The sequence below is a fragment of the Symphalangus syndactylus genome, chromosome 19, assembly GCF_028878055.3.
Source record: "Symphalangus syndactylus isolate Jambi chromosome 19, NHGRI_mSymSyn1-v2.1_pri, whole genome shotgun sequence".
Lineage (NCBI taxonomy): Eukaryota > Metazoa > Chordata > Mammalia > Primates > Hylobatidae > Symphalangus > Symphalangus syndactylus.
The window spans coordinates 39,487,427-39,508,277 of NC_072434.2; the positions used below are offsets into that span (position 1 = coordinate 39,487,427).

A 20,851-nucleotide genomic window follows, 5' to 3' on the forward strand; every position below is an offset into this window, starting at 1 on the left:
ACACCAAGATCTCTGCAACTGTTAATTCTTCCATAAGCAGTGCCTTCATTGTTGATTTTTCCAGAAACAGGGTCTTGCTCTGTCACCCAGGCTGGAGTACAGTGGTGTAATCATGGCTCACTGCAGCCTCGAACTCATGAGCTCAAGTGATCCTCTCACCTCAGCCTCTCAAGTAGCTAGGACTATACGCACGTGTCATCATGCCCAGCTATTTTTTTATTTTTTGCAGAGATGGGGGCCTCACTACGTTGCCTATGCTGGTCTCAAACTCTTGAGTTCAAGTGATCCTCCTGGCTTGGCCTCCAAAAGTGCGGGGATTACAGGGATAAGCCACTGTACCTGGTCAGAGAGCTTTTGATTATTCTTCTTGCCATGTTTATTCATATGGTAGGCATTCAATACATGTTTATTGAGTGAATGAATTAACAGAAGAATACCTCTCTCCCACTTTTTCCATTCTGTAAGAGCTGCTGTGTTTCTTCTTCCCAGTTTCCCAGATTCTTTTGTGTACGCTTGAACTCATCCATATGTCTGGTCACCAGGCTTGAGAGTGAATCAGCTTTTTGTTTGATCCTCTTTGCTTCTTCCACCTGTGAGCCCAAAGAAACCAGGGAGTCTGACTTCTGCTTACCAGTTACCACACCAGCCTTGTTAGAACCTGGCACCATTGTTTGAAAATAGTAACAGCCTTAAGAAGCCAAGAAAATAGTCACTAGCCATCCAGGCCCAAAACCTAACAGAAATGAGTCAGTATGCCCAATGAAAGTAAGGCAGCAGGTCCCCTCAATGTCAAACAGGCTTTGTCTCTGTTCTTTTTTATTTTTTAAATGTTTACATGTTAGTTTATATATTCATGGGAACATATATCCATGGGGATTGTGAATTTTTTTTCTGTAGGTAGTAAGCAAAATCTTAATCGAATAAGTTTGGAATCGTTAAAGGAACTGAAGGCAGAAACAATGCAAAACTTTTGAGAAGTCATCTCAGAGTGGCTATACATAGAGATATACTATAGGTTGGACTCAAGTGTAAACAAAAAAAACTTTATAAAAATTTCCCACAGGTTTCAACAATCCCCAGAACTAAGGAAGATACATAAAACTTTTTTTTTTTTTTTTTGAGACAGAGTCTCGCTCTGTCGCCCAGGCTGGAGTGCAGTGGCGCGATCTCGGCTCACTGCAAGCTCCGCCTCCCAGGTTCATGCCATTCTCCTGCCTCAGCCTCTCCGAGTAGCTGAGACTACAGGCGCCTGCCACCACGCCTGGCTAATTTTTTGTATTTTTAGTAGAGACAGAGTTTCACCGTGGTCTCGATCTCCTGACCTCATGATCCGCCCGCCTCGGCCTCCCAAAGTGCTGGGATTACAAGCGTGAGCCACCGCGCCCAGCCTGATACATAAAACTTTTATCCAGTAATAGGTTTAGCATTGGTCAAATCCTTTCCAGAGACTTGGATTGGGGTTTAAGAACAAGGAAATGGATAATGAGAAGGATAAATACTCTTCCCACTCTAAAACAGAAACGGTCAACATGGAGAAAAAGCTGAATGGTTGAACAATATTATGGCACCCCCAGAAAAGAAAGTATAGCCCTCCTGTATATCAAGCACACAGGCCAGATGCCCTCACCTGAAAGGACTGACCATTGACTCCCTGAAGCTGAGACACTGAATCCAGGAGGCGGAGACTGTGCTGATAAGACCTATCTGCTTCAATTTCCGCTTGAGTGGCCTCCCTTGTCAACTGCTGGGCCAGGGACTTGGTTTTCTCCAATCTGGTGTTGGGGGTGGGGTGGGGAGGGGGCGGTAATAAAAAGAGGACCTTGAGAATTCTTTTTTTTTTTTTTTTGAGACAGGGTTTCACTCTGTTGTCCAGGCTGGAGTGCAGTGGCGTGATCACAGCTCACTGCAGCCTCATCCTCCCACGCTCAAGCAATCCTCCCAATTCAGCCTCCCAAGTAGCTGGGACTACAAGAGTGAGCCACCACACCCAACCCCCCCACTTTTTTTTTAACAAAAGCAAAATTTCACCCTGTTGTCTTGAAAGTATGTAGTTGGAATAACCAGAAGAACCATACAAAATTATTTATCAGATACTTGTCGCTCTCCACTAAACATAAGCCTTTTAATTTATACAGGTTGGGTCGGAAAAATTCAATCCCAAGTTCCCCACTTCTTGATAACAGAAATATATTTCTGTATTTTTATATCTCCTCATGCCATCAGATGGGTTTACTCACACCCTTCAAACACCAGAGGGTGACCATACCTCCAAGTATTGTAATCTCAATCAAAACATAAATTTTATTTAGACTAACCAATCTTTTTTTCTTCCAGTCTTAAAAATATCTGCTTTTCCCCAAAGTAAAACTCCCATGATTTCGGCCCTCTTATTATCATTAATAATATGTTTTTACAACTAGCACAGTGCCCCTCAAGTACAGTTAGCATTTTGCCCTGGGAGTATCCAAGGTATAATGAGCCACGGGAGGACCCATAGGAACGTACTTTTCCACAAGCCCTTGCACCACAGCACCGTCCGGGCTACTGCTTCCGGTTCCGCCTCCTTCATGCAGGGCCTTGCGCACCAGTGAGAGGGCTTGTTTGGAATAGTCCTCAGTTTCCCTTGTCAGTTGCTCCATGTTACTGGCTGACTCAACATGGCTGAAAGGATTAAAAACAAAAGAATAAGAGTTTTCATGCAAAGGGCTTCCTTTAGGTTGTTCAGTTACACGAAGAGCAAAGAGTACGGGAGCTGGTTTGATTTAGAAACACCCTACAGAACTGACCCAAATTACATGGAATTAGAGGTGCTGTCAAGAAGCAGAAGGTGTTTTGGAGAATTCGCCTTATGTCATAGACCTTGTAGTGATCTTTTCCGTTTATGGCATAATCACTGGAGTCTTGGAGCGGGGTGGAGGGTGGAGATGGGTGGGAGAAGTCTGAGGTGATAAAACACTGCATTTGTAAGCTGTCTGCTGCAGGAAGAAACCTCTAGGTCTTATTTCACCCAGGATCCAACCCCTGCGCACTTTCGCTTCAGCTCTAAATTGGGCCCACCACTACGGGGACAAAACATGTCTACAAAAATTCCCTGGATACTTTAGGTTCCTCCTAGTTCTAAAAAGTGCTTTTTTAAAAAAAACCCAAAGAAACAAAATTAAAAATCAGCGAGCTCAGGAGGCAGCTCATATTACAAATACACAAATCAGCCCTCTTCCGCTGACTGAATTCCACTTGGGATTAACAGAGCCTGCCACCCTGCTGAGCAGACCGCTACCAGCAAACCTCTTAATCACCACAGGATTTCTAGTCAGAGCCAAGGATGAAGGGAGCTGCGTGTTATCATTGGGGCCCTGCAGAGCCGGTTTTCAGGAGGAAGTTCCCCCTTTGCAGTCTTGGCCCCCACAGGCTAACAAACAACTCGTTGCTACTTGTTCCCAGGCTTGGTGTGGGAGTCCCTGAAAGCTGCAGAGCTTTCTCTTCCAAGGGCTGATTCATTTCACGTGGCCCGAGGAATCACATCTGACATACAACACAGCCATACTGTGAGTCATAGGGAAATGTGGGAAAGAAACACCCTCACCCCCAACTCCTACCAAATGACCCTGCCCAGTGGCCACTTACATACAGTAAAAGCCAAGTGGTTAAAAACTGGTTTCAAGGTAGGGAATGGCTGCAAAGGAGCCTGGAGAGAATAAATATGATGCTTGGGTCCCTAATACCCTACAGTCTTATTCAAGTCTGGCCTTGCAGAGACGGCTTGAAGCAGAGGTGCCCTCTAATGCTGCTCACCTTTCTGCTAATCTCGTGGCCTCCTGAGCCAGACTTTTAAAGCCATTTGGCCCCACGTAGTGGTCTGAGGCAGGAATGTTCTGTGGGAAAAGGAGAATCGGTTAAGGCGAATCGGTTAAGGTTTTGCACTTGGCCATGGAACTTAAGCAGGTGCATCTGTCCTGTCAGAACCACTTGTCATTAGCTACACAGGGTTCCACACCCTGACACTTACACCATGCCTCTATTCACCATTATTCTATTTTTAAAAAGTATGTATAGGCCAGGTGTGGTGGCTCATGCCTGTAATCCCAGCACTTTGGGAGGCTGGGGCAGGTGAATCACCTGAGGTCAGGAGTTCAAGACCAGCCTGACCAACATGGTGAAACCCTGTCCCTTCTAAAAATGCAATAATTAGCCAGACATGGTGGTGCACACCTTTAATCCCAGCTACTTGGGAGGCTGAGGCAGGAGAATCGTCTGAACCTGGGAGGTGGAGGTTGCAATGAGCCGAGATAGCACCATTGTACTCCAGCCTGGGCAACAAGAACAAAACTCCATCTCAAAAAAAAAAAAGTATGTATAGACAAGAACAAAGAAATCCAAGTTCAAAAAAGTCTGTATATAGATATAGATGCATTAAAATGTATATACATAAAAAAATCCAAAACAACAAACAAACAAAGTAAAACAAAAATACTTTTCCTGCTAGGAGCCAAAAAAATTAAAAATAAAAATATATACGAATACATATTTTTATATGAATTTAAAGTCCAGTAGAATATATTCCAAGTTTTAACAGTGGTTATTTGATAGTAATGGGATCATAGAGAATTTTTATTTTCTACAACAAAACATTTTTGTAATAAAGGAAACAATACACATTATTTTTAATGTGACTTCCTCATTATAGTATCTGATTATCATTCCACTTCCTCTATTCATCTCCCACCCATCCATTTATATTATTGTTGCCATAACCTTCTTTATTCAGAAATAGAAGAGTGCTCAATCAAATCTCTCCCTCCTACCACATTACAAACTACATCAAGAAAATCATACTGGCAGCATTTTTTTCCCGTTTTCGAAACCATGTCTTCCTTCCTTCCTTCCTTCCTTCCTTCCTTCCTTCCTTCCAGCCTTCCTTCCTTCCCTCCCTACTCTCTTCCTTTGTTCTTCTTTCCCTCTGTCCCTTCCTCCCTCCTTTCTTCCTTCTTTCCTTCCTTCCCTTTTCATTCGTTCATTCATTTATCCATTCATTCATGCACCAGACATTTACCACAGCTATACACTGTGTTGTAGGCTGAGAAAGTAAATATGAACTAAAGTAAATCCTGCCCTCTGAGAGCTAACAAGCTAGGAGATAGGCAGAAGGGAGGTGAGGCAGGGCCAAGATGAGGATGTAGTTAGAAATAAATGAACTAGGGAGAAGAACATAATGCAGTAAAATAGGAAACTTCAGAAGGCCAAAGACATAAATAGATGTGACTATTGCAAGGAAAAGAAGTCCAACCACCTGTCACGTAGATCAAAAGCAGAAAGTGAGCCACTGAGAGACAGAAAGTGAGTCGTTGAGATCTACAAGTAGATCTCCCAACACAGCAGTAATTCTCAAAACCCTAGCCCAGCAAAAACCTACAGTGTTTCCCAAGGAAGCTTCACTTTCTGCCAGGCTCAGCTGCATCTGAGTGATGAGCCTGTGAGTATCCCGAACTCGGTTCTGGTACTGACTTCCCAGAGCCCGAACTCTTTCCACAGTCATCTTGAGGTCATCCAGGCGGCTCCGGTAGCTCTTCTCTTGGCTCCTCACCTTGGCCAACTGGAGACCAAGGGATCTGCTAGCACCTGAATGCAAAGAAGGAAAGGGAGCATGAGCACTTTCTGGGTCAGCATAGAGTTAGCAAACATAATGGAGGGTTGACTGGCTTATGGCCAAATGACAAAAACCCAATAGAGAAATGCATCCAACCATTCTTTTATCATCATCATTCAGGTCCCAGGGGGAATGTCACAGACAGTCCTTCCACTTCTGCAAGGGCTGGCTGGAGATAACTGCTGAACTGATATCCATAGAAGATTCTATGACCTAACGTAGCCATTCCTTCTAGGACTATGAATTCTCTTCTGTCTGAAGGGAAGTTGGCCTTCATCACCTTCTGAAACCTGGGCGTCTCTCAGAATGTCCTGAAGGGCCTGCTCAGCCTGCTGCATCCTGCCTTCCAGCTCTGTATCAGGTACTGCTCCATCACCACCCTGAGTTTTTGAAATCAGGGCCTCCGTTCTCTGAAGCTGCTGCATAAACTGATCCATCTGAAACCACAAAGGAAAGATCAGAACGAGGGTGGAGACCATGTACCCAAGGGATCATCCAATACCAGGTACCTGACGAATAATACTATAAGTCCAGAATTGCTTAGCATGTCATGGTGGTTAAAATTTTAGACCCTGGAGCCTAGAGAGTCCTTGAGTTTGAATCCTGGCCTCACTACTCACTAGCTGTATGACCTTGGGCAAGTCACTTTCTTTATCTATAAAATTAAGATAATGAAAATAAGAATAGTGTCTCCTAAAGTTATTACTTGGACTACCTGGGTTAACATCTGTAAAGCTCACGCTTTACTATGCAGTTAATATTTGTAAAGTGAAAGCAGTTGCAAGCTAGAGACAAGAAAACAGTGCCTGACACAAAGGAAGTGCGTAAAAGGGTTGTTAAACACATCAGTTTAAAAAACAAGTTGAGTTTGCTCTACATTTGGAGCTCTGTTTGGGCCTTTGTCTTTCCCAATCCTCACTCCAGGAAGAAAAATAGTTAATAATTAACAAGAACATCAAGTTCATTCTTCTCTGGAATTCAAATGAGAAATTTCTGGAGGCCATTCCTGTTTGGGAAGTCTTGACACTTTCTGGACTCTTGATATCTTTTATGTTTATGTTTTTCTTCATTTGTTTTACAAAGACATCTGTTGAAAAAAAATTGAGCTGGAAAGTGAAATATAGTGGGAAGAGCCCTGAACTAAGTTAGGGGACATGGGTGGGATTCCCAGTTCTGCCTACCCATATCACTTTGAAAAATTTCAAGTATTTTGAGACTTTATTTGACCAGTGAAAACTGAGGTCAGAATACTTTTCCTTTCAATTCAATACCCTACTCAACTAAGTTATCATGAGTACCAAATGAAACAGTATCTGCAAAAGAGGTTTAGAAAATGGTATATATAAGAACATAAACCTGAAGTATTACCATTATACAGAATTTTTTTAATACAGCAATTTTTAAAGAAAGAAATAGTAATCACTACTCCCATCCTCAGGAGACTAGGAGGGTCCTAGATCTGTGACAGAACCACCCAGTGGACACTTAAGGATTTGATTCTGTGGGGTTGGGGGTGGTAAGGGGAAGAATGCATACCTGAATCTTCACTTGATTATAGCAAGCTGGACAGCTGAATGCTCCATGCTCACAGTTGGGGCCACCAAATCCTGGCTTGCAAACACAGGTGCCATCACTTCGACATTCTACGGGCTCTGAGCCCATGGGGTTACAGTTGCAAGCTAGAGACAAAAGACAGACAAATGGAGCATTCACATCAAACTAGTCTAGAAACTGGAGGTAGAGCAAAGATATAAGGAAGGAGATCAACAGCAGAGAATCCTTCTATACCTCTATGCACCTTCTTAATACAGATAGGTCTTAGGAACCATGTGGCAGGTTTGCCTGGTGTGTGTGGATGCAGGGAGATTACAGCCTTTCTGGCAGCACTCATTTTCCTCCCATGGTTAAACTAAAAGCCTGTTACATATTCTGTGGGCACTCTGGCTTTGCTTTCAAGGTGAATAACATTTCTTCTGGGCCCATTACATGCCAGATGTAGACATGCCCCTCTATGTTGCAGATGAGGGATGTGAGCTCAGGAAAGTTGACTAATTTGCCTGAGGTTACATGGCAAGTAAATGGCAAGCTACAATGAGAGCTCAGGAAGAGCCAATGTTCTTTCCTCTGTTCTGCGGCCTTTGGTGTAGGAAATACAGTTAAGAAAGCAGTACCTTTACTCATTCAATCAAGTTGATTAAGCCAGGTTCTGTTATAGGAGTTAAGGATATGACAGTGGGTGAGACACTTCTCTGATGCTTACAGTGATTCTCTGAGTTGTTCTATCGTCAGTGCTCACAAAACGCTGATTCCATATCTAAGTGTGTTATCATTATTTGCATACATATTTGTGTATCTTCCTTATTATCATACAGACTCTTCGAGAGTTGGGATGACTTATTCACCATTATGGCCTCAGTATCTAGGTCCACACTGGGTACATGGTATGTGCTGGATAAAGGATAGTTGAGTGAAGAAATGTGTGGTGTAAAGCCAGTGAAATTTCTGTTAGTAACATAGAATTACAGCTAAAACTAAAGACAGAATATAGTTAGAATATATAACTAGAATTATAGTGTTTATAGTGTGCTTTCTTGTATCCACCACTTTGAGTTAAATATTAATCACACATATGAGGAAACTGAGGCTCAGAGGGATTAATTGGCATAATTAGCATAATATAATAGGTATGTTACAAAACTGGACTTGAACACAGTCCTGTTGGTGTCATATGGGCTTTTCCTCTCATAAGGTGCTTTCTAGCACATCACAGCTAACCCAGAGGTTGGGGTCCGGGCTGGTCTGGCCTAGAATTCCCGAAGGGATTTGTACCACTAAGTAGAAGCCTCAGGTTGCAGAGGTCCTCAAGCACTTCAAGGTGGAGACTCTGGTGTGAGTGGGAGGCTGTGAGCTCCATGCAAACCTCTGGGTCTTCATGAGGAACCAAGAGTCTTCCAACCTGGGTGTCCAGAGTAGCTCTGGACTTTTTTTTTTTTTTGAGAGAGAGTCTTGCGCTGTTGCCCAGGCTGGAGTGCAGTGACATGATCTCGGCTCACTGCAACCTCTGCCTCCTGGGTTCAAGAGCTTCTTGTGCCTCAGCCTCCTGAGTAGCTGGGATTACAGGCACCCACCACCACGTCCAGCTAATATTTGTATTTTTAGTAGAGATGGGGTTTCACCATATTGGCCAGGCTGGTCTTGAACTCACAACCTCAGGTGATCCACCCGCCTCAGCTTCCCAAAGTGCTGGGACTGCAGATGTGAGCCACCATTCCTGGCCCCATTCTGGACTTTATAAATAAAGTTAGGGTAAACAAACTCCTGAGTTCTGGGCACCAAGGTCAGCCTGGGACTGAGGGGTGAGTCTGTGGGGCAGGCCAGCTCCTCTAGAACTGAACTTGCCTCTGGAATATAACATGTGCAAAGATTTGAAAGAAGAGCTGGGCAAGAGGACCAGTCTGCACATTCATGCTTTGATCTGCAGCAGGCCTCAGGAATGCTCCACTATAGCTGCTGCTTTGAAGCTGTCTTGTTAGGAGAACTTTCGACTGTTCTTTCTACACATCAATTAGGCTGACTTCCTGAGAGAGTCTCTTAAACTACTTTACAGCCCACTCCCCTTCCCACTTGAGTTTGCTCAGGCTTACTCTCGAATCATTTATTACTCTCCTACAACAGGTCTGGCAGCCACTTCCCTGCCTCCCTGCCTTGGGATTGGGCATAGGATGTGGCCCGGTGTTATATCCTCTTCCGCGTAGGAATGTAAACCTGACCTTTTTCACTTCTCCCACCCAGCTTTAACCTAGCTCTGTCTTCCAGAGCCTGGCCACAGGGTAAACCTGTCTTAAGGCCTTTGACAGAGGAAGAAAGGCCCAGGGTGCTCACAGGCCAGTTTGGTCAGAGAACTAAAGTAACATCACGATATGAACTGCCATTGCCCCTGCTTAGATGGCAAGCAAGCGCATACGTACACAGGCACACAGACACAGCCTGCCTGGGGTGGAGTCCTACCTCGACACTTGTCTGCTGGGTTGGGAGCCAACGGGTCCCCGAAGTAGCCTGCTTTGCACTGGTCACAGTAGATGCCGGCTGTGTTGTGGATACACTTCAAACACCTTCCTGTCAGCCGGTCACAGTTCCCAGAGGCACTGGGGTCCACATTGTTGTTGCATTGACAGGGCTGACAAGGCCTCACTGGGCCATGTTCACCAAAGGGGTCCCCAAAGTAGCCATCAGCACAGAGCTCACAGCGGGCACCTGGGAAGGAACAAATGACCAAGCCTAGGTCGACATCCATCGGGAGGAAGACCAGACGCAGAGGCCTAAAGTTGTGAGTCACCCTCTAGAAGAGCCAGAGAAATGTGCTTCCCTAGGGACCCTAGAACAAAGCCCTCAGGAGCAGGCAGCAAGGCGGGGCTGGCCCTCTCTCTCCATGCCCGCCGCAGGTTGCAGAACACAGCAGCGCCACTAGGAGGCTTAACTAGCTGGCTGGGAAAAAGCAGGCAGCTCCACAGAAGTATTAAGGTTTTGAGCAATACCCCCAAAACTGCTGCTGAAGAATCCATTCTTCTTTCAGACTGACCAGCAGAAGGATGTGACATTTAAGAGGTCACTAAGTTTTCCCTCTTTATCTTAGTTCATTAAGAAACAAACCATGTGCTTGGCCTGAAAATGTCATCTTCTAATGACAAATCTCTCAAAACAGCTTTAGGTGTTTTCTCCCATAATTGCACTCTGCTCTTGCTTAATCCACTTCACCTCTTGGGCATCGCAATATCTTATCTTTAAGATATTATCTTTAGAGTGAGCACATTTAGGTGAACCCTAAGTCATTATAATTTCCTAGAAATTCCTCGGAATGGAAGCTATTTGCACACATTCATGGCATCAAGACAAGAAGAGGCAGGTGGCAGAGCAGACCCGTGGCCTTACCGGTGACCCCAGGAGGGCAGTTATTGCACACCACCTCCTCCGTCTCCGGCATCACTGAGCAGCTGAACCCGTTATGACAGGGACATGGCTTGCAGCTGCGGGGGTCGTGTGGATCGTTGTAGAAACCAATTGGGCAGTCAGCACACTCAATGTCAGGATTCTCATCCCCTGAATAACAATCTCCTGGGGGTAGGAGAAGAGTGGAGGGGCAGAGAAGTGAGCAGGGTCAGACAACACATTTCCTTCAACATGGATCATAATGTAGAATGTCAAAGCCTTCTTTTCTGAAGCCTTCCCCAAAGTGCCTGAGCACTGGCATTCACCCCTCCCATAGAACCAAATCTAAACACGGCCAAGACCCTGAATCTCACCCTCACTCCCCTATGCAAAGTAGATGCTCACTTCTTTTACTATCCATAACTTAACACCGTTCCCCATGTTCTCTGTGGCCTGACACCATTTGTCGGCACATTCATTTAGACCTGGACTTGTCTTTGATCTCCCCACACAGTTCTTGCAACTCGACACCAACTCTTCCACCCAGCACTGAACCATGACAACCATTTCCTGTAACCTGGCACCTTTCTCACAACCTTGTGGCATTTCCACAATGAATAGGATTGAGTGTAATAAGGCACCATGTCCATCTTCCCTGACTCCAGCTCGGCTCTCCTTAATCCTTTCCCACCTCTGATGTGAGTTCAGCCATGGTCTTTCTTACACAGCTCTCTCTCTTCCACACGACACCCCAGCCACCTGGTCCAGGTGTCGTTTCACTCACCTGTGTCTGGATCACAGGCCCCTCCCCCTTGACAGTTACAAGGAATACAGGTGCCAAAAGGCCCCAGTCTCGCTGAATCTCTCTTGTAGCCAGAAGCACAATCCTGGCAGAATTGCCCCTTGTACCCAACAGGACATATACACTGTTCAACCCAGGGTGCTGGGGCTCCAGAGACAGGACGGGCTGAAATCAGGGTCACATTGTCAATGTACCCAGTACCTGCAATTGAGAGAACAGGTTAGAAGTTGCAAGTGGTACAGTCTAAAGATCTCAAGTCAGATCTCTCTTGGGATTTTATTTTTCTTAACTCCCTAACAAAGACAGGTGGTGTTCATACATCATGCCATGTAGAGAGGTATAGCAGTCTCCCACTGTGACCGAGCACACAGGCTCTGGGGTCAAAAAACCCAGGGCTTAAATTCCGAATCCACCCTCACTAGCTGTGTAAATTGGGCAAGTCACTTAGCCTGTCCATGACTGTGCTTCGTCAGCTATAGACAAGAAGTAACGGTGGTATTTATCTCCTATGTCTGTTGTGAAAATTAAATTAGATAATGCATATATTATAATCTACCTGGCATACAGTAAGAGTCACCTTCTGCTTCCAACTTTATTTGCTGCATCAGTGACATGGAAATGGTGCATGCTAGCCACGCTTCCTTTTTACGTGAGTGAGTGCAGAAAAGCTTAAGGAACTCTTGTTAAATAATTCTGGTTGGGATTAGGAGGACCCAGCATGTGAAATTAAAAAAAAAAAAAAAAAGGAATTAATAGAATACATGATGACTCAAACAGGGTAGCATGGAGTATAATCTCAAAAGGAAAAGCTGCTCAAGGAATAAATAAGACTGTGTTGTAGGTGCCATTTCCTAGCTAAGGAAATGTGTCCATTTATTGTAGATTATCTTTCTCAGATAATCATCTTTAATAAAAATTCAGTGGCCCTTTTAGCAAGATAGCGTCATTTACTCTTCATTGGTGCTGGGTGCTAACATCTTTTTAGAGAAACATTTCTTCTAAAAAAGCTTCTAGAATATAAAAATTCAGATTGAGTCAATGATTCTAAGTCAGGATCATCAAGTAACTTATCTACTTGTTTGGAGAGTGCCGCCACCTTAGAGAGCTGAATCAAATTAAACTAACACCTAAGAAGAGAGAATAACTTCTCGTAACCACTTACTGTATTCTCCATATGTAGCTCGGATGCGGAGGGCTGTGAGATTCCGCAGTAACCTTCGATACTCAAAGTAACTCAGCTGGGGGCTCCAATTACTGCTTGGATGCTCATTTAACCTGCATAATTTAAAATCAAAAGCTTTAAAAATCCAATTCTTACCACATACCTACCTGTTATAAATTATGCCTGAGGATACGGGAACAGCTAAGCCCCTTCCCAGTCCTGCTTAGAAGGCGGCACAGGACTGAGAGCCACCTTTTCATAGGCATGTACTTGGACCTTCCTCACTCCATGGGGAGGACAAACCCCAGAGGAAGTGATGGAGGGCATCCCAGTGTGGGAAGTCGAGATCCAGGGGTGACATCACCTGAAGCCGTGATGATTGCAAGTTCTCAGACACCACTTTCTATTCTTGGCCACCCATAAGCTAGTATTAGGAACATCTCCACGTTCCAGAAGTTCTGATTCTCAAGAGCTACTATTCATTTTTTTTTTTAAAAAAATCATTTCTTTGTTATCTGAGTACATTTTACTTACTTTTATCAAAAATCAGTTTCCACTTTTACACTGTCCACACTTAATACTTTTTAATTTGGCATCATTGTGGCTCATCGCAACATATCACCAGCCCTTGTGCTGTTCTTCTAAATTTTGTTTTGTTTTTTACTGAAGTATCTCATCCAGGAACAACCCTACCCCACCTTCGTTTCATTCACTGATTTGTTAAATAAAAGTTGACTGTGCACTTGGTTTGGGCTAAAAGCTATGTCATGCTGGAGGACACAAAGACAACAGGGAGAGGTGATCACATCCAGCCAGGGGAGTCAGGTGGGTAGACACACAGTTATAATACAATGCCATGAATGCTATAACAAATGCATGCACAGAGTACCATGGAAACACAAAGTGACTGTAACTTTAGCTGGGATTCTGAGAATGCTGATACAAAGGAAGAACATGCAAGCTGAATCTCAAAGAGTAAGTTCACAAAGCCTGGAAGGTGGGAATGAGTATTCCAGGCAGAAGAGCTGTGTGTGTGTGTGTGTGTGTGTGTGTGTATCATTAGAACATGTATACTCGGATATTTGATCAATTCTTTGTTTGTGTTCTGTGGGTCTTCTTTTCACTATTGCCATTACCCCTGCCTTGGGTTAGGCCCCTAACCACTCTCAATTGAGCCACTCTGAATGTGTTCTGATGGTCCAGTTAAGGGCCCTACCCAAACTATCATCCATATGGTGCCTGTATTTGCACCTAGCCTTCACACCTGACGACCACACTTCTCGACTTAACAATCTCTCAATGGCTCTGCATCATCTTTCCAGCATGGACAAGATCTAAGCTCCTTGACATGACATACAAGGCCCAACATGATGGGTCCTTTTCCAACCTTTGCAAATGTATCTACCCATCTTCCCCATGCATGCTGTATTCTAGCCATAAATATTGCTTGCCAGTTCTCCCCTATATTATGCCTTTCTGCATCCCCACATATATTCACATGTTAAGGTTGCCCTTCTCTGACTTTTCTCCCTGGAAAAGCCCTGTGGACCTTTCCATTCTTAGCCCACACATTGCCTCCTCCTAAAGGTTTCCCTGACTCCTCCAGGCAGAATCAGGCACTTTCCAAGACCCCGTGAACATGCACCACCCCTAAAGCAATTATCCTACTGTATTATGCTTGCTTTTTGACATGTTATACATCGTACTAGACCATGAGCTCTTGGAAGGCAAAGACCATGTTCCATCTTTATTTCCCAGCCTCCAGTGCAGTACTGAGCACTTATTAGGCACAGCTCCCTTCCCCAACCTCTCGGCAAACACCATGCAGAATCCCTATTCTACAGGATACCGTGCAATCCCTGTAGACACACACAAAGCCATCCATAAAGTCACTCCCACCTCTTTCTCCTACCTCACTTCTCACTGCACTCCTCTCGCCGACTTCATGCTTCACTCATGCTCAACCACTTGGAATTTTCTAAATGCATAAACCTTCTTCAAGCATTGCATTTCCTCTGCCTCGTAAACCTTTCCTCCCTTCTCTTTCCTTAGAGGGCTGCCTTTCACATTTGTCATGTGGTCCTGGGAAGCTTTCCTTCATCATTCCAGTGTGGGTCAGTCATGCCTCCTTTATGTGCTCAGAACTTCTGTGTCCACCTTGCCTATTTCTGTCCCTTGACAAACTGCACTGTAATTATCTATTCATTTTTCTCTCCTATTAGCCTGTCAGCTGCTTGAGGGAAGGAATCATGTCGTTTCTCAGCACATAGCAACCTTCATGGTACGTAAAAGGTGCTCGGAAAGGCTTGTTGAACAAATGAATGATGATTGAATGAATAAAGAATGGACTTGAACTTCAATCATAGTTTGCTCTAATTGACCTACTTGTGGTCTGTCTTTTTACCTGAATGTGTAAGTCTTGGTGAGCCCACAAGGCAGTGTCTTGCCAAGTGGCATCAAGGGAGCTGTGATCCGTAGACCAGCACCTTCCAGGATCACATCATGGGCAGATGGGTGTCTGCCTCCTCTGTCCACACGGTAGTCAAAGGACAGGCTTTGCCCATAGCTCACCTGTTGATTCCCAAGAAATTTGGCTGTGAAACAGAGTTGTAAAAGATTGAGATCAGTTGTGAAACTGGAGAGGCAAACACATGTAAGTTTGCAGTGGTGTCAGCAATTTCTGTTGAAGTCCTGTGTCATGCTGCCCAAAAACTCCTTGCTAGGAGAGTCAGGACCTGGTACTGGACATGGCTATGACACTTTGGGCTATGAAGGAGGGTTAGTTATTGAAATGACAAGAGGGCCTTGTTATAAGACAATTCCATCTATTAGATGATTCATGATGTGGCCCTTATGACAGACTGTTTTGTAAAAATCCCAGGCCTATCAGCATAGCACAACTTGTTACATAATGCTTTAGTTGACAGAATGCCTTCACAAATATCGTCACATTTGCTGGCAATAATTCTGGGAGGCAGGCATTAGTATTCCCATTTAACAGTAGAGAAAACTGAAGTTCAGAGAAGTTAAGAGAACAACTTGCCCAAGAATCACATATGAGCTAAGGAAATGAACTGGGATCGGAATTCTAGCCAGCGCTTTTCCACCAAGGCACGTACCACTGATTGATTTTTGTTTTTTTTAACTTACAGGCATCTGAAGTTTTAAGAAATGCTTTGTTTTTGCTTTCCACCTGCTTCTCAATAGACCCATAGGTTTGGCCACAGTCCTTGATTTCTTGCCTTGGTGGTAAATGTAGAAACTTCCCATTTGATTAAAGGAGGTAGCTCAACCAGGGTCTGACCTCTGGGACACCCCATTCTGCTCTGTTGGGCCATTTCTTAGTGACTCTCAAATCAGGCTTAGCCCCCAACTCTCTTCTAGGTTTGCACTACCTGGAGATGCTGCTACCCTGAACGCAAAGTTATATGGTTTCCACAATTTCTAACTCAATTTCTCTATCCTGACTTCCTAGTCCTATAAGCTGGCTTCTATAGGAGAAATTATTCCTCACATACCAGGAGCCACAAAATAGACAGGGTCTAGTCGTCGGGCTGAGCTAAACACATCTTGATGGCGCTGCGACCATTGGAGCTTTGCAGGAGACCCATTTCGTTGGACAGCCTTCCAGCCATCAACATCTGGAACACAAACATAATCAGTCTGCATTGGACAAGCCCTCATTATCTATTAAGTTAAACAAGGAAAGATTTGCTTGACAACAAGTCCTAGTGGTGAGTAGCAAGTGAGGTTTTCTCAATATTTCCACATTTGTAAATGGTCCTTAAAATTCTCCATGTATCTCTCTATGTGGCTCTCAACTTCACCTGCTCCCACCCCGCAGCTGCTATGATTTCTCATCTTTGAGTCTGACTCGTGATAAGATAGTAGGTTTTCTTCTGCCTGTAATTTGCATTTTTTTTGTATTTATATAAATAAGCTCTCACCTTATGAATTGAGAGGGTCCAGTCTTTTCATTTTTTTTTTTTTAAGACGGAGTCTCACTCTGTCACCCAGGCTGGAGTGCAGTGGCACGATCTCAGCTCACTGCAAGCTCTGCCTCCTGGGTTCACGCCATTCTCCTGCCTCAGCCTCACGAGTAGCTGGGACTACAGGCGCCCACCACCACACCCAGATAATTCTTTTGTATTTTTAGTAGGGACGGGGTTTCACCGTGTTAGCCAGGATGGTCTCGATCTCCTGACCTCGTGATCCACCTGTCTCAGCCTCCCAAAGTGCTGGGATTACAGGCGTGAGCCACCGCGCTTGGCCCAGGTCCAGTCTTTTCAAAGGGAAACTCAGACTTAGTGTTGAAATAATATCAATTTCCAATATTTTTATAGTGTTCTGTAGCTTGGGAACTAATTTCACATGAATCAGCTCATTTATTATATGTGAAAACAGCATTATTAGTGAACGTGGATTCCAGGAAGACTCTTATACACTCTCCAAACCAAATGAATGGTTCCTTTGTGGTTTTGAAATAGATGGGGATGGAAAATTCAGGGAAATAAAAATCTAGTCTCTTTTTTAGTTATTCTTTTAAGTTATATTCACTGGTATGAGTGAACTATTTTCAGCCTATGACTTTTTCAAGACATCAGGGTATGCCTGAATGCCCTGACAAAATAATGTACATTAAATACTATAAGAGAATTGCTAAAGAGAATCCATCCTGTGAATGCGGAGGTGGTTGTCTGCAAGCACAAAGCCCTGTACAACATTAAATAACTAAAACCTAGAAAATAGAAGGCTTTACCTTGATGAAAGGTAGAGGTGATCTTATGGACACTGTAGTCTGCAGAGCTGCGGCAGCTGGCTGAATGCCCATAGCAGAAACACTGGGTACAGCCTTCAGGGTTCCCCGCATCCAGATTATAGTAACCTGATCGACACCTGCAGTGGCATTGTAGAAATCAGGATATTATAGGTTATTTTTTATTCTATAGAAAGAATATGATGAATGAGTCAGCCTCTCTCTACCTTCTCTTCCATTTGGCCCTATTAATTTTCAGAGGAGGGAAATACCAGATTTCACACACCACTCCCACCCCCAGACCACCAGATGGACAATCACGGCACCCCTAAATGAGACAGCATAAGAAACATTCACTTTCTGTTCCTTTGTAGAACAGAGCCACATTCGTCTTGGTGGTCTGGCATCTGAGTAGTTGGCCAATCCTTGGCAGGAAATTGAGTGGTGGTCAGATGAGCAGAATGGGTGTGGGCGGGGCTGTGCAATGCTGCCCTGTCCTGGAGCTACTGTTTAATGGGGACAAAGACTGGGAGGTGGGAACCAGGAAAGGTGAGGCTCCTGCCTCAGCACCACTCAGCTGTATTGACCCCCTCCCCAAGACCACTTAGGTGTTGATCCCCATCTCTGACCCTTGTACCTGGGCTCTGGCTCACTGGGGAAAAGGGCAGGTGAGGATATGACAAAGAAAAAGGATGGCTAAGACACTCTCCAGAAGCCACCTCTGCTCCCAGCTCAATCTCTCCAGTGGCTTCTATAAGAACCATGACTAACAGGCGAGTCTTCGATGCTGGAGTCACAGAGAAGAGGGCAGGGGAAGCTGGGGAGGACTTGTTTCTCCTCTGCTCAAGTTAACTACATCCTTCCACATTAAATAATGTGAAATAACGGTAGTTTCAATGATCATTTATTTAGCACTTATGTTGTGCCAGGCATCTTGTGTGTACTCTCTCATTTAACCTCCCTCCAACCCTATGAGGAATTGCTATTTCCAGTTTTCTTAGATGAGGAGACTAAGGCCAAGAGGTTAAGAAACTCTTGACATATAGCAGGTAAGTGGCTGAGGCAAGATTGAAACTCATGTACATCTGTCTCCAAATCATGTAGTCTAGGCCACTGCACCACATGTTGGGGGGAATGTTCTGAGTACAGTATCACAGAAAAGCAGGGTAGCTGTGAAGAGCAGGTGCTTCAGAGAACAGTTGTAACTAAATAAGCTTTGTTTTTTCTCTAAGAGCAAGAGTTAAAAGAATTATTATGGTTTCTATGGAGAAGAAACCTGCCGATTAAAAGAGCTTAAAAAACAAGGAAGGATGGGAGGGAAGGAGTGGGGAGGGAAGAAAAAAGAAGGGAAAGGAAGGGAATTAGGCAAAACTAAATGATTGTGTTTAGGAACACACTGGGGTCATAAATTATGAAGCAAACAAAGCGATTACCATAAAAGTCAGAGTAGAGGTCACTTCTAGGGAGGAGGGGGGCATTGTCACTGGGATGCAGTTTTAGCAGAGGTCTATTTCTTACCATTGGTGGTGATAACATTTCTTTTATGTGGCATTCTATTTCTGTCTTTTATTTTGAAATTAAAAAGGCTTTCGACAAGTGACTTCCCTTTTAACACTTAAGCTTTATGTCCCTGCCTTCACCTCAGCAGCCAGGAACCCCTGAAAACACAAGCTAGGAGTGTATTTGACATTTCCTCTGTGCAGGTATAAGTGACTGGCAGGGTGCCAAAGAACTGCTTTCTTACTTTTAAGGAAATGAGGAGGAAGCCTTTGCTTCTGACGCCAGCCTCACAGCCCTCTGCTCAACAGCCTCTGGGAGGGAAGAGTTTAAAGCCTGAGCGCAGTTGTACTTAAGGCACGTCCTGCATCAGCAGCTTGGGGGGATGGTGCCTCACTGCTCCACCTCCTCCAGCGTGGCTTGGCCCAAAGGGCTCTTACCTCCTCCTAGCCCCACGCCCATTCGTGTGTGTGCATGTAACTGCCATCCTATCCCCAGGGCAGTGCCTTTTCTGTACACGATGGTTATATATGGCCATATGCTGTGATAGGCCCTCTTACAAGAATTTTCGCAGCATGTTTAATTAGGCCAGGCCTTTCCTGCAACCAGCCTGAGTCCCAGGATCTCACTATGAATTACTGCCTCATACAGAGCACCTGGGATTCGGAGCCAGCTGGTGGGGAGAATCTCTGGGGCCTTGTGCCTCTCCCAAAGTCAAAACAAAGAGAAGGGGCCCAGAGCAGAGTATGGAGTCCAGTGAGATTTGGGCACTCCGTGTGTGTGTGTGTGTTTTTTTTGTTTGTTTTGTTGTTTTTGTAAAATCTTAGTTTTTGAGGACAGAGAGCAGGAAGAAGGTCATCAACATTTGTCAAGTATCCCTTTTCCATAATTACACTCAGAGGATTAATTCTCATGCTAGTTGGCAAGGGACTCTCTCTGCTGTTTGTAGGGCCACAGTTCACACAGACCTATCACAGCGTTCTCCAGCGACAGCTGGCTTGCAGACACAGCGGCCCGCGTCACAGGGCCCTGCGATGCCAGCTGGGTCACAGTCACACTTGGAGTCTCTGGGAAAGAAGAAAAAGAAAATTAGGGACATGCTTCACAACTATGCACATAAAAATCAACTGCCCATGAGCAAACATCACGAAGCTGGGCAAGTCCTTCTTGGATGAGGCTTCTCCTAGCCATCCTCGCCCGCGCGGACCTCTCTCACATACTTGAGGACTCACTTGCCTACACCAATGCTGCTCAGAGTGTACTTGGTGGGTGGCAGCTGGGCCGAGAACTGTCTGCCACTCCTAAAGAGAGCAGGGGTTTGTGCCAGAATGTAAACCAAGTTCTATCACTCAACTGTTTAGTTTACTTTGGTTGACTGTTTGGCTCAGTTTATATATTTTTTTAAAATTATCATTTGTTTCCCTATTGTTTAATTCAATGATATCTGCTTTTTATCATAATTAATTCCATCTACCTGCTATTTTATTCCATTCAGTTCTTTCTCTTGGTAATTCCTCAATTGAGATATAATTCATATGCCATGCAATTCACCCATTTAAAATGTACAATCCAGTGGTTCTTAGCTGATTCTCAGAGTTGTACAGCCATCACCATCAATATTAATTTTAGAACATTTTGATCATTCTGGAAAGAAATCCTGTGCCCTTTAGCAGTTGTGTCCCACACCCTGCCACATCTCCTCCCTCCAGTCCCACTTCCAGCCCTCGGCAGCCACCAGTCTACTTTCTGTCTCTCCAGACTTGCCTATTCTAGACATTTCCTATAAATGGAATTATACCATATGTGGTCTTTCGTGACTGGCTTCTTTCACTTAGCATGATGCTTTTGAGGTTCATCCATGTGACAGCATGTGTCAGTACATAAATTCTTTTTGGTGATGGAATACATATATTCTTTTTGGTTACTGTTTTTACTTTTCAGCTATTATGAGTAATGTTGCTATGAATGTGTGTGTACAAGTTTTTGTGCAGGTATCTACCTTCTCATTTCTCTTGGGTGTATACCTAGGAGTGGAATTGCTGGGATTGCTGGGTTTAATGGACT

The 20,851-nt window shown here is 44.4% G+C and overlaps 1 protein-coding gene across 1 annotated transcript in view; it reads right to left on the reverse strand.

Annotated features, from left to right (window-relative positions):
* LAMC2 (laminin subunit gamma 2) overlaps positions 1-20,851 on the reverse strand; it is a 63,726-nt gene that overhangs the window by 11,034 nt on the left and 31,841 nt on the right. The window contains exons 4-18 of the mRNA XM_055234615.2: positions 19,756-19,854; positions 17,294-17,430; positions 16,053-16,175; positions 14,939-15,128; positions 12,535-12,647; positions 11,355-11,573; positions 10,574-10,756; positions 9,653-9,898; positions 7,181-7,323; positions 5,925-6,081; positions 5,411-5,616; positions 3,793-3,872; positions 2,506-2,661; positions 1,628-1,772; positions 438-590 (exon numbers count right to left, since the gene is read on the reverse strand). Of these exons, the coding sequence (XP_055090590.1) occupies positions 438-590; positions 1,628-1,772; positions 2,506-2,661; positions 3,793-3,872; positions 5,411-5,616; positions 5,925-6,081; positions 7,181-7,323; positions 9,653-9,898; positions 10,574-10,756; positions 11,355-11,573; positions 12,535-12,647; positions 14,939-15,128; positions 16,053-16,175; positions 17,294-17,430; positions 19,756-19,854 (2,350 nt within the window). The remainder of the gene's footprint in view (positions 1-437; positions 591-1,627; positions 1,773-2,505; positions 2,662-3,792; positions 3,873-5,410; positions 5,617-5,924; positions 6,082-7,180; positions 7,324-9,652; positions 9,899-10,573; positions 10,757-11,354; positions 11,574-12,534; positions 12,648-14,938; positions 15,129-16,052; positions 16,176-17,293; positions 17,431-19,755; positions 19,855-20,851) is intronic.